Source organism: Hypanus sabinus, chromosome 29 (genome assembly GCF_030144855.1).
Source record: "Hypanus sabinus isolate sHypSab1 chromosome 29, sHypSab1.hap1, whole genome shotgun sequence".
NCBI classification, from domain to species: domain Eukaryota; kingdom Metazoa; phylum Chordata; class Chondrichthyes; order Myliobatiformes; family Dasyatidae; genus Hypanus; species Hypanus sabinus.
In genome coordinates this window covers 27,733,469-27,747,472 of record NC_082734.1, presented here as the reverse complement: position 1 = coordinate 27,747,472, position 14,004 = coordinate 27,733,469, and the positions used below count along the sequence as shown (strand labels likewise).

Here is a 14,004-nt window from a genome sequence, read left to right as displayed (position 1 = left end):
GATCAGATCTGCAAATAAAGGGATAGAGGGATATAGGGATTGTGCTCAAGATATTATGAGCATGGCTCATCAGAACAAGCCTGAGGGGCTACAATATCTGATCCTCATGTTACCTTCTGTCCCAAGTACCACAGACATTGCCAGCTTTACCCCTCCCTCTGTCCACCAGCCCGCTGCCCACCTCCCCCCACTTCATTCATCAGCACACTGCCCAGCTCCTCCTCCCCAACTCCCTTCCACCCACAAGCCCCCTCCCCACCTGGTCCATCAGCCCATCACCCCCTTGTTCAATCACTACACAGCAACAGAAAACAATGCTGAAATGGAAATCCACAAAGATGCTGGACTCTGGTCAAATTTCAAAAAATAACCAAATGGTAAACACTTTATTACGGCACATCAGGTTGATCGTAAATGTGGAAACCAAAGAAAATAGGTTGCCTGAATATAAAAGCTTTGCAAGAAAATTAACTGACTGCACATTGCCCCTGACACTCATCTCCTGAGATTCGACACACACACACACACATTTGTGTAGGCTCTCTTCAAGAATGATGTGATTCAACAAAAGTGCATCATAATGGCCACTTGCATAGAAGTTATTTTACAAGATTTCATTTTTAGCCATGCTAGAAGCTGAACATCTTTACACCATGGACTCCACAGGTTCCCTCCCCATGAGCAAGTGAAATCTTGTGGTAGAGACAAGCTCACAAGATAGGTTGCAGGGATAATGGAAGTTCCTTAGGCACTCCTACAGAGACAGGGAACACTAATGAAGAGATACGACAGCGGCTTCTGATACTGTGTCACACTTGCTCAGTCACTTCCAAGCTCAACCAGTGGGTTGTTGATATCGAGGATATAACAACAGATTTGCTTCAAGTACATTCTTTTGAACGATAGACAAACTGAAGGCAAACTACCTGTTCACCTTATGGTTCAAACACTGCTGAAAATTCTCTCCATCATCTTGCGTCGCTCGGTTTTTAATGTTTCAGTCAGTGAGCAACAAGCTGGGTGTTGATAATATACAGCACTGAGCAGGGATGCCCAGCCAGTGGGCAGGAACATGCACAGGAGTCTGCAGTCTTCTGGGAGCAGCCCAGCAAAATGACTCGGGCCTTCAAGCTGCCTTCAAGCTCTCCTGCACACCTTCCACCGCAAGCAGCAATTGAACACTAAAAGAAAACTCCTACAATTCTGTCTGGAGAGGCCGAGGGCAGGGTCTGCAATGCGTGGGGGGAGTCAGGTTTGCAGAACCAACTCCAGGGTAGCAGAACTGGGCTGAAAGGGTGCAGACCTAGTATAGACAACGCCATGGCACGTCTTAACCAGGCAACGCCGGGAGTTACACTCGTCACAGCCTGGGATTCACTTGCTACTTGTACGTCCTTGTCAGCGATTCATTGATTCAATAGCAGCCAAAGCACAACATTGAGGAGTGACCACATCATGTGAATGGAGTTAGAGATGGGAGTAGAATTAGAACAAGCTATTGCAATGTAACCCAGGCCAACTTTATTTTATTCTCATATTTATTAAACTCTGTCCCTTTTTACCATGGAATCTAGCCACATAAGCAAGTCACGCTGTAATGACACTGTCTTAGCAGTGGTGGCCCTGTACCAGGACAATACAATGGATCGGTAAACTCCATAATCAACATTGGCAGAAGAATGTACAAAGGACAAAGTTGACAAAGTGAAGAGTGAGCTGAGATTTTTAATTGCACATAGAATGTCATTTCCAGTCACCCCACTGGAACAGGATTAGATGCACCAGCATTAGGTTGGAACCGCTCTTTCTTTGGGTCTAGTGCTCACCTCACGGCATACAAATCTCCTCGGAACTAAGTGATTTTTAAAAATAATCAGTCAGCCTTAATGCCCGAGTGACCGGGTGGGCTACAACGTCCCTCTACTCCTTCTCCCAGCCGAGATGAGTAGTTGGCATGGGTCCAAGTGCTGATGTATTTTTACTGGAGTTAGAGGAGGTGCAGTCCTGTGTACGACCAAGAGTGGGAATATACATAGTCCACGTTGAGCCAGTGGCCATAAAGCTCAACGTGAATCGGCACAAGCCAGTCCCAATAGTGTTACAACCACCAAGAAATTTGTGTTCACCCTCACGTTCCTCCAGCCTCTGCAACGAAACGAATTTGCTCATCTCCCTCCAAAGGATCCAAAATCACAGGTGCTTTTTAAATACTTCCTTTAAAGTGTTGGTGGGGAGGAGGTGGGTTTGAATTTGGAGTGCTCCTCGCCCGAAACTTTGGTGAGCATTAATACAACACTGGTAAAGGATGATTAAAGAAAAATAAAGACTTGGGAATAATAGACACTGGCAACCAACAAGGCTCCAACTCTCTCTGCCACTGACTCCCAGCTATAGTGGATTCACTTAGATTTCCTCGTTCTTAAGTTGGTGTGTCCTGCCCATTGCTACCCCCTCCCTCCCCAGATGTACCAACTTGGCGATCACTCCCACAAACCAAAAGAAATACCAAATCACAATCGCTCCGTGCAGTCTATATTATACAGCTAATTTAAATTTTTAAAACAACCACGTGGCGACCCACTCAGTCCTTGCGGAGGTTTTTCAGCCGTTTCTCCAGGTCAGCATCTGCGTCTTCCAAGACAGCCGGCTCTGCCTTTTTCCCGGCAGCGACACTGAGTGATGCTCCAGTGCTTGGCAGATCTAGAAGGCGAAAGGAACATCCTGGGGTTAGCTGCCTGGGGAATGGACCAGGCCAAAGACCTCTGACTGCTACAGCTGGAGATGACCTTTCCACTGTGATCAAAGAGCTCCAGAGACCAGAACTCTTACCCATCACACCCGCACTGGATACAATCCCAACTGCAGAGAGTTGACGCAACATTTAACCTGATATGCTGCTCTCCAAGAAAAATCCACGCTGCAATAGGGAATGGCTTTCAGATGAGACAACTGTCTGCTACCTCAGGTGGACATGGAGACCCTGGGGCTGCACTCAGAGGCATGGTCAGTAATTACTTCTCACAACCTATCTCACATTTACCCGTCTGATTCCCACACCTGGCTATTGTTTTAGTTATGTTATCAGACAGAGCTTAACAAATGTTCACCAAAAGCAACCACAAGAGCTTAGACCTGCTATGCACTATTCAATAAGATCAAAGCTTATCTGCTGTTGGCCATGATACTTGCTGTCCATTATGCTTATGGTGTTTAGGGCAGCAATGAAGGATGCAGTCCATTTGGAAGGATTCTTCATTGCTGTTTCCATAAAAATTGTTTTTGGGCCAGTCTGGGTCATTCGCCCTGAGCCGAACCCACAAACCTGGCAGTGGACCACTCTTAGTCTAGCTTCTACCCTTTGACCTGTTTGGCATGGGTGACCCAACCAAGAGCCAAATCACAAGGTCCTGACTCTAGCCAACAAAGCTCTCCAGGTCATTGAGGCACACAAGTCTCCAAAACCCACGATAAGGTTGTGGTCCTCTTGGAGGGGTGCCCACAATATTTTCCTACTGAGTCCCATAACCCTAAATTCCTTTGACATCACTGGATATAAAGCACTCAGGCATATCCAGCAGTCTTGAAAGGGTTAGGGTTCAGGTGAGGGTTTTAATGCAGGTGCTCCTTCCCCACACCCCTCCCCCAGGGTCTCACTAATACACTGGACCTTCCTGCCTGTCAGGTAGACTTCACTGAACTGTGTATGGCTGTAGGGTACTCAAAAAGCAGGGAAGCAGACCGTTTCACCCAACTCCATGCCAAAAGGGTTGCCCAGTGAGCCATCCCATCCCGAGTTTGTCCTACAGCCCTCCATAAGGAGACAATAAATTTCAAGAGCTTCCGATAGAGAGAAGAAAACGGGTACAGTCTGCTCATTAGCTCGCCGATTCAATGTGTCGGCTGCATGCTACAACATTATTCAGCTGGCTGAACCCACCTTTCACCCCGGTGATACTTACTAGACAGCTCATCAGTCAGGGTCAGTCCAAGTTCATCCAGGACCTGAGACACGATAGCGTCACTGAAATACAAGAGAGATACACATGTACTAGTTTATTCTTGGTGTTCACTGTGGTGGGAGCAGAGATGTGGAGCCTGATGCCAAGATTTCTCTCTCTGCGGATTTGAGTTGAGAAACAACACTCAGTCCCTGAAAGAATGATGGTCATGCCCTCCTGCAGCTTCACCCAACTCCCCAGACAGGCATGCAGGCTGTTTAATCCCATCTGCACAGGAACAGGAGATTCCATTCAGATCTCCAGCTTGTTCCCTCATCCCGCTGCAGCACGGCCGACTCAAATCCCTACGAAATGCTGGAGGAACTCAGCAGAGTCTATGGAAAAGAGTACACAGTCGACATCTTGTGTGTGTTGCTTTAGATTTCCAGCATCTGCTTGTGACAATCAAACTCCTTTCCTTTTACATTCCCCAGTACTCAGAGCCAGCAACCAAATCCACTAACAACAGACACCCATTACCAACCTGCACACTGCACTGGAATCCATGGATCCCGCACCAGCCTCCACAACCCCCTCGACTTGAGATATGGAACTCCTCATGACCAGTCTCCAGCCTCAGATTTTGAGGAGGAGGGGGGGGGGTAGGAAAGAGTACTATGTTTTCCTCCATCCAGCCTGTGTGAAATGTTTCCAGAAATTGCCCAGCCTAATGTTAATGATTTGCCTCTAAACTCCTCTCAATTACAATTTCCCACTATCCGAAAGTAGAGTGTTCCTATGAAACCTTTCATAAGCCGAAATGGCATAAAGCGAAGAAGCAATTACCATTAGTTTATATGGGAAAAAGTTTTAAGTGTTCCCAGACCCACAAAATACCCTACCAAATCATACCAAATAACACATAAAACCTAAAATAACACTAACATATAGTAAAAGCAGGAATGATATGCTGCTAGCAGAACCAATAGTAACATTGGCAGCTTTCAAGATTCTTTCTCTCAGTGTGTAAATAGTATGAATGGTGGACGCAGGCAAGTTCAACGCACAATGTCTTTATTTTGTTCACTATGATTGAAACACTTAATTACATCCAGCTTTATGCTAGCATAACACCCTTACGAGCTCTCTTAGGCTTTTCTGATACCTTAGGACACATCTTGCTTTCGTAAAAGCGAACATTCCTCTTCAGATTTCTTTTGGTTAGCGAAAACAGGTACTACTGTAGGTCTTTCGTAAAAGTGAAGTGGCGTAAAGCGAAGTTTCGACAAGTGGAGGATACTTGTACTGTAAACACCATTAGAAAGTACAAAACTTATACAAGCTTAATATCTTTTGATCTTTCTGTATTATTGAATTGACTCTGTGTCCAAGTCAAGGATAATACATCCCTCTGACGCAACCACAGCCAAGTGCAGACTTAACCAAATTTCCACTGTTTTGGTTGCTGGTGATCTGGAGTTTCCTGTTTAACGAATTGCTGATGTCCAGCGTCTCACCCTATTCCAGGAGGCAGTAGCACACTCTGCCTGTTCCACTACTTTGTACTTGGGGCCTCAAAATAAAAGCTTTGTATTGCTAGGTGAATGTCTTTGATGATTAAGATTCATCCGCCACTGTCAGTAAAGTGGTGACAAACTTTTCATGGCCCGAAGCCACCGCAGTTCAATGCATGATGCAACAGAGAAAGCCCTGCAGCTTGGAAGGAACACAGCGATATACTACACACACAGCTTTTCTGTGGGCATGGACATGCTTAAATCACCTTTCACTTCCCTGGGCATCAGCAACCCAGTCAGCTCTTGTTTTCCCCAGGCAGCTGATAACCCAACACTGACTTTCCAGGGAGAATGAATTTGAATCACAGTTGAAGGATAGAGGGATATTTCTGCCTCTATCACAAACAAACCCCTGCATTCATGGATCCAGTGCTATTGCAGAGCACCAGGTATTAGCAGAGTGACCTAGCTCCGAGCTTGCCTGCTGAGTACATGTGCACACAATGCCTTCTGTCAGTACTTTGACGAAGAAGAAAAAACTATTTCCAAGTCTGCTAACCAAGAGACAAGTTTAACAGAATCCTTTCAAAGAAGGATGGATGCATGGAGAGTGAATCTCTGTTGAACTGCCAGGAACAGGCAGAGCGGTATACTGTCCTCTGGAGCAGGGTGAAGCACTGGACATCAGTAGTTCTTAAAAAAGGGAACCAAAGTAGTGAACCACCACCACTGCTGGGAGTTTGACACATCTCAGAGCTCAAGTCCTGGCCAAGAGTGAAAGTAATCCAACAGCCAAAATCACCATCCAGAGGACCATGGCTGGCAGCTGTGTGGGAGCACAGTTCCCTACGAAACATCAAAGAGTTCCCCAAGAAACACCACCCCAATTTGGAAATACATCCACATTCTATCATTGTAAATCCTCACAGCCATACCCAAAATTGCTGTGGGAACAGTTGCACAGGTTCTAAAAGGTGGGCTTACAACTGACTTCTCTATACCAGCTTTGTCAACATTACATCCAGAGATGAATAATAAAGAATCCCAAATTATGAAGCGGATTGCGCCTGCTCCCTGAACTCAAAAGTCACAACCCATGAGATACTCTACACTTACCTCTCTTCTTCGTCATCTTCATCGCCCATGGCATCATCAATGGCGTCATTCATCATTTCCTCTTTCATGTCCATGATCTCTGTCTGCTTCTCAAATTCCATCATGATCTTCTGAATCTGAGGCAACTTCAGCTGCAAGGAGAAGGAAAGGTCAGGACTTTGAGTGCAAGAAGACTCTCACCACCAGCTACAATTAATCCAAACCTTCAACAACATTTCTCTGCAGCGACATGGAGTTCAGGTTTGGATGAACAGGTCATTGAAACTGGAAGAGTTTTGATGATGATCGATCATAAAGAAAAAAATTAGGAAGGTGCCCGAGGATCAAAGAGAAGCTGGTGCTTAACGTGGGTGGAATTTGCCAGCACCCAGATGCCAGTTATGGTCACTGTTATAGAAAAGACATGGTCAAAATGGAAAGAATACAGAGAAGATTTACGAGGTTGTTGCCAAGACACAAGGGCCTGAGATATAGGGAGAGGTTGGCCTGGCTGGGTCTTTATTCCTTGGAATGTAGGAGAATGAACTTTATGGAAATGTTAGAGTGAAAGATAAGTGGATGATAAGTCTATCACAGGGTAGGAATGTCAAAAACTAGGAGGCATAGATTTAGCTTGAGAGGGGAAAGATTTTAAAGTGTTCTGAGAGGCAACTTTTTCCATGCAGAGGGTGGCGAGGATACGGAATGAGCGCAGGAAGTGGTTGGGTCAGGTACAACAGAGTCACTACAGCAGCAGCTACATGGAGGATGGGACCTGGAAGAATGCAGAAATTGGGACTAGCTAGCTAGGTATCATGATTCAGCACGTAGCGCTCTCCCTCTTCCAAAATATCTCATCTCCTGCTCCTCACAGCTGTTGATGAATTATATTTTTAGCATTTTTTGAGGCTGTCAGGGGCTCAACGAACAGCCGCCAGTTAACTCTGCACTGCTACACTGTGCTACTTGTATGACTGAGCAACCACGAAAGCCCTGCTCTCTGCATTCCTTTCCTCACGTTCTTCATCCACCCCTCACGACTCTTGTTGTCTTCAGTCACCAAACCCATTCCTCAACACACCAAAGAAAACCAGGAAATAGGAGAAGGACCTCCAAGCTGAGCCACCATTCCATATGACACCCACCCCCCCACCCCCGTTGACCTACCCAGGTCTCGGTTCCTTCTCTCTGCCTGGTCCCCAATGTCCTCGATTGCCTGGTCTTTCAGAAGCTTGGCTGCTTCCTCTTTCAACAGGCCCAGTGATCCAGCCTCCACAGCCCACCAGGGTAGATATTTCCAGAAATTCATCACTCTCCAAGATAAAATTCCAACCTGCCCCCTAATTTTGTAACCATGACCCCTCATTTGAGACACTCCCAGTTACAGAGACATCTTTGCATAATCCTGCTGTGCCACTCCCCCCACCCAGGAGCTTATGCACTTCAATAAAATCCTCATTGTTTCTAAAATCAGAAAAATATAGATCTAATTTCCCAAGCCACCCGTGATAGGACAACCCTCTCATCCCAGGAATTGCCTAGTGAATTATTCATGGAACATCCCCAATGCCAGTTAATGCCTTCTTCAATAAGGAACAGATTCAGCTGTTTTCCTCGTCTTTACCACAGTATTTCACCACACACCCAACTCGCTTCACAAGCAAAACCTTACCTGTTGATTCATGGTAGCCATGGCCTTGGTGACTCCTTTCATGGCCTGGGCCATGGTGTTGTTCGATTTCAGAGTCTGGATCTTCAGTGACACGGCCTGGATGTTTGCCTTCATCATAATGAACTTCTTCACATAGCGACGCGTTCGCACCAAGTCTTTTGCCATTATTTTCACTGCATCCTAGGGTTTGGCAAAAGAATACCATTCATAGGTACTGTCGAGATATTCAGTCCAGAAACAAGCTGCCATTTCTTTCCCCACAACAAGACTTTTTTTTCAAATACTGTTGAATTTTAAGCTAAGTGGATAAAAGGAAAAACTTAGAGCACAAAACGAGACCCACGAAATCCAGCTCCTTCCTCCACTTTATTCGAGTCACTACTCCACAGCTCCAGTGACCCGCCCTTCAATCCCATACCGTTTGTAAGCTTTCCTTGTGACTCTGGCTTCCCCCACATCCCAAAGATTTAATTAAGTGGTAGAATGTGGGGAACACAAAATGGCATTGGCATTAATGTAATTGGGAGCTTGAAAGTCAGCACAGACTTGGTGGGCTGAAAGGCCTTGGTATGAGACTCCAAATCAAATCCCTTCACTGCACCCTGGTTTTCCTCAGTTACTCATTCAACCCCTTCTTACATGTTCCTCAGTTACTCATTCAACCCCCCTTACATGTTCCTCAATTACTCATTCAATCCCCTCTTACGTGTTCCTCTACTACTTGTTTCAATTCTTCCCCAGTTCCACTTTGTCCACACTCAGCAGAGGACTTTCTCCTGACCTTTAAGTCAGATCTCATGGTAGCTACTACACTTAACACTCCTGGCTGTAGACTCCTCCACAGAACCACACCTTCATCAGCCTGCTGGGAGACCTAGCAAGGGTTTTACCACATCGTCCTTCAGCTCTCCCTTTTCCAGCCTGCATGGTCCACTAAGCGCTTAGTGCACGGACTGCACACCATCAGTACTGGATTCATAGCCACACAGAATGGAAACAGGCTCTTCAGCCCAACTGCTCCATGCTGACCACATTTCCAATCCAACCTGGACCCATTGGCCCACATCGCACTGAACTTTTCTTATCCGTGTACTTATCCAAGTGACTTTTAAATGTTGTTAATGTACCTGCCTCAAACTCATTCCCTCTATAGAATATCCTCCCAGGTTCCTCTTAATTGCTCCCCTCTCACACTAAACCCATGCCTTCGCTAATCTGGGCGAGAAACAAGAGTGACATGAGCAAAAGGGTTTTTGTTTTACACACTAGAGTGGTTCTGCTCAGGAAGGGAAGTTGTGGCAGTCAAAACGGAGTGAGGTACTACTCCATCTTAGTGGTCTCCAACCTGATTTCATCAATATTGATTTCTTTATCATCTGGTAACAATTCCTCTCTGTTCCTCCAATCCTTCTGACCCCTTTACCCCTTCATTCTCCACTCCTGCATCTTCAAGAACTGCCTGTCACCTTCACCTTCCTCTCTCTGGTTGTCCACCTCCTTCCCTTTATTCCAAAATCTACTAGAGCCATGGATTCCTTCTTCAGCCCTTCGCTGACACCAGGGCAGCATGGAGACGTAGTGGTTAGCTTTACGGTACCAGTAACCCAGGTTCAAATCCTGCCACTGCCTGTAAGGAGTTTGTACGTTCTCCCCTGTGACTCCGTGGGTTTCCTCTGGGGGCTCCGGTTTCCTCCCATAGTCCAAAGACATACCAGTTAGTGGAAATCGGTCATTGTAAGTTGACCTGTGATTAGGCTGGAATTAAAATCGAGGCATTGCTAGACAGTGTGGTTCAAACGACTGGAAGGGCCTATTCTGTGCTGTATTTCCATAAATAAAACTATCACCTCCCAGATTCACACAACACTCACCAGCTCATGCCCATTCCCCTCCTCCTACCCCTTTCATTCTGGCTTCTGCCCTCTTCCTTTCCAGACCTCATGAGGGGTCTCAGCTACTGTTCAGTTCCCTCCACAGCTGCTGCCTGACCTGCTGAGACCCTCCAACTGTGTTGCTCTTGATAATAAAGGATGTAATGTGTGAAAGAATGAGGAAGAATGGGACCAGATGGTCTCCGTCATGATGGGTGATGCTGCAATCACAAGGGCAGTCCTGCTGAAGGGTCTCGGCCTGAAACGCGACTGTACTCTATTCCATTGATGCTGCCCAGTCTGTTGAGTTCCTCCAACATTTTGTGTGCGTCTCTTGTTTGCACACTGAATACATTTTCAAACTTCAGCAAATGTTTTTCCTCACACTTCTCTTCCGTGTCACCGACCCTTTCACTGCTCACACAGGCCTAACGATGAAGCCAAGATATCAGCTTCATCGTTATCCAATGGTTAAGTTCCCAAAGACTGGAAGGTCACCAATGCCTTTGCTTTGTTTAAGGAGAGTAGCAAGGACAAGCCAGGAAGCCACAGGCTGGCCAGCCTGCCATCAGTGATGGGAAAGTCACTGGGGGGAATTCTGAGGGGCAGTATCTTCTAGCATATGGATAGGCGGAGGCTGATTAGGAGTCAGCATGGCTTTGTGTCTGCAGTAAGTTGTGCTTGATAATGTTTTTTTAATTTTTGAACAGATAACTGAAAGGTTAAGGTAATGCATGTAATCCATTTGAACTTCAGTAAGGCCTTAGATTAAGTCCTGCATGCTAGGTTGGTCGGGAGGGTTAGGTTCCACAGAATCCTGGATAAGCTAGTTAGAGGGATTCACAACTGGCTCGAAGGTAGGAAGGTGGTGGCACTGAAGGCTGTTTCACAGAATGGAGGCCAGTGACTAGTGTAATGACATAGGGAACCCTTATTACTCATTATTTCAATGATTTTGGATGTGAATGCTCAAGGTTAGATCAGTAAGCTTATGTATATTACCAAGCTAGGTATTGTTGATAGCGGAGGCTATAACAGATTACAGCAGGGCCTTGATCTGTTAGGGAAGAGGCTGAGGAGCAGCAAATGGATTTCAGTACAGGCAAGTGTGAGTTAGTGCAAGTTAGAAAGTCAAACCATTGTAGGACTTAGACGATGAATGGCTGAGTACTAGAAATGTGAGCAATAGAGTGTAATGGAATAGAGGGACCTGGAGCACAAGTGCACAGTTTGTTGAAAGTGGTATCACAGGTAGACGGTGGTGAAAAAGGCATTTAGCACCCTGGTTTTCATCAGTCAGAGCACTGAGTACAGGAGCTGGACATTACGTTGCTGGTGACGTTGCACTTGGGGAGGATTGTTTTCCTTAGTTTGTTATCGGAAAGACATGGTTAAACTGGAAAGAGTGCAGGAAAGATCTACCAGAGCATTGCCAGGACTAGCGCATCAGGGTTATGGGAAAGGTTAGCTGGGGTGGGTCCTTATTCCTCGGAGCGTAGGGGAACGAGGGGTCACCTTATAGAAATGTTTACAATCACGAGAGACATAGATGAATAGTAGAAGTCTTTCCCTAGGGCAGGAGAGTCCAAAACTGGAGAAGGGGGCATAAGTTAATGATGAGAGAGAAAAGATTTTATAGGGTCCTTTTTCACATAGAGAATGGTGAGTACATGGAATGAGCTGCCAGAGGAAGAGAGTGAGACAGGTAGAACAGTATCATTTATAAGCATCTTGGATAAATACATCGGGGGGCAAGACTTAGGCAGACATGGGTCAAGTCCAAGAAAATGGGGCTAGCTGGTTGGACACTGGGGTCATTATAGACTCACTGGGCCAAAGGGCCTGTATCACACAGACACACATAATTCATGAAAACATAGTGGACTGAATTCGAAACTGGCTTGGCCATTTAAGTCAGAGTGTAGTGCAGGAGTGCAGGCTGCTATTCTCACTGAGGACCTGTGACCACTCGTGTTCCACAAGGATGAACACCAGGAGATTTTTTGTTTGTGAATGACCAGGATGAAAATGAAGATGGAGATCTGTGACCACTCGTGTTCCACAAGGATCAATGCGTAGAGTTTTTTGTTTGTGAACCACCAGTGTGAAAATGATTAGTAAGTTAGCAGCGACACAAAAATTGGCAGAGTTGTGGATAGCAGTCAAAGGATACAGCAGCATATAGACCAGTTGGAAATGGCAGATGAGGTGTATTCTGATGGAGGTCAAATGCGGTAAATGACAGGACCCTGAGGCATAGGTGCAAGCAGATGCTCAGTTTAATTCATCATCTTGGTTGGAGCAGACACCGTGGGCTGAAAGGCTTGTCCTTGTGCTTTTGCGTCTCTCTTACAGAGACATAGCTATTGATTACAACATCTGACAATATTAATGGCACCATGGTTTAGCTACTGCACTGGTAATGCAGAGGCTTGAACTCAAGTACTGTTGGGCCAAGAATCGTGATTTAAACCTGTGCATTGATGAAGCATTGCTGATGTTTCTCAATCACGATGACTTGAAGGGGTACTATTATTAGTAGAGCTCCCCAACACTCTCTGGATCTTACAGGGGTTCCCAAACTGGGGCCCACGGGCACCTCAGTTAGTGGGACGGGTCTATGGCATAAAAAGGATGGCAAGGTGCCCTGAAAGGTGGGCAAGGTATGCGTCTTGAGAGTGAGCATTTGACAGCTGTGGGCCTGTATTCACTGGAATTCCAAAGGATGAGAGGTGACCTATTGAATGGTGAAAGGCCTTGATAGAGTGGACATGAAGAGGATGTTTCTTATGGTGGGGGAGTCCAAGACCAGGAGGCACAGCCTTAGAGTAGAGGGATGTCCTTTCAGAATGGAGTTGAGGAGGAATTTCTTTAGCCAGAGAGTAGTGAATCTGTGGATTTCTTTGTCAAAGGCAGATTTGGAGGCCAAGCCTTTACGTATATTTAAGACAGAGGTTGAAAGATTATTGATTGGTCTGGACATGAAGGGATACAGGGAGAAAGCAAGAGACTGGGGCTGAGAGGAAAATTGGATCAGCCATGATGAAATGGCAGATCAGAGTTGATGGGCCAATTGGCCTAATTCTGCTCCTGTATCTTATCAGATGTGTTCTTGATAGGTTTAGTGGGCTCAATTTTGCCCATTGTGTCCTCCCTTTTACCTCCAGATTTCACCACTGGTCCACACACCAGGTGCAATTTACAGTGACCCTCTGGACTGTGAGAGGAAACCCGAGCACCTGGAGGAAACTGACACAATTACAGGCAAATTCCACACACTCAGGTCACCGGGAGAGAGTGGCTCTCCCAGACACAGCACTGCGCCTTCTGTCAGGAAGAGGAACACAAGTCTTTTTATTCTGATCTCTGTTCTAAGTGATCCAGCCCATCAGGTTACTCTCCTCTGGAAGAATTAGCTCCTGAAAAGGCTTTGCGCGCACATACCATCTGCCCCTGTTTGGCCATTTTCTTGATGTCCGCAATGATCTTCTTCTCCTGCTGCTCCAGCTTTGTTCGCTCGCAGTCCAGCTCCCTCATGGCCCGGTTCAGTGCCCGCTGGTTCTGCCGGAGCATCTCCTCCGGGGTCTTTCTTCTTCCGAATATGGCATTCATGGTGCTTCACTGAACTCTGGCAGAGGAAAGCAAAGAATATCAGGCTCGGCGTAGCTTACAACTCTAATCCCTCTTTTTCTAATCCCTCTTTTTCCACCAACAGCAGATTTCCAAGCCTGGTTACAAGTTTTCAAAGATAGCTACAAGCCCAGAAGCCCCAAAGGCTACCACCAGCCTTCCACAGAGCCTTGGAGGACCCCTATCACAGACTTCATTAAAATAGCAGCTGCAATACTACAAATCTTAAAAGCATCCATGTTGTTGATAATTATCTACCTTCCTTCACTTTATTTTTATTC

The 14,004-nt window shown here is 46.0% G+C and overlaps 1 protein-coding gene across 1 annotated transcript; it reads right to left on the bottom strand.

The window, feature by feature from the left end:
- Positions 1–352: 352 nt before the first annotated feature.
- LOC132383162 (charged multivesicular body protein 2a-like) lies at positions 353–13,720 on the bottom strand. Its single transcript, XM_059954033.1, has 5 exons — positions 13,538–13,720; positions 8,223–8,402; positions 6,572–6,702; positions 3,960–4,021; positions 353–2,700 (listed from the first exon to the last, which is right to left on the bottom strand). The coding sequence occupies exons 1-5, from the start codon at positions 13,703–13,705 to the stop codon at positions 2,582–2,584; spliced, it is 660 nt and encodes a 219-aa protein (XP_059810016.1). The 5' UTR covers positions 13,706–13,720; the 3' UTR covers positions 353–2,581.
- Positions 13,721–14,004: the final 284 nt, after the last annotated feature.

What these genes read in the sequence shown, in the direction of transcription:
- LOC132383162 (XM_059954033.1), bottom strand. Translation starts at nt 13,705, where the DNA reads ATGAATGCCATATTCGGAAGAAGAAAGACCCCGGAGGAGATGCTCCGG. An exon ending in TGGCCAAACAGGGGCAGATG is followed by an intron (nt 8,403 to 13,537) that starts GTATGTGCGCGC and finishes GCCAAACCCTAG; the next exon opens with GATGCAGTGAAAATAATGGC. An exon ending in CCTGACTGATGAGCTGTCTA is followed by an intron (nt 2,701 to 3,959) that starts GTAAGTATCACC and finishes TTCGCCTTCTAG; the next exon opens with ATCTGCCAAGCACTGGAGCA.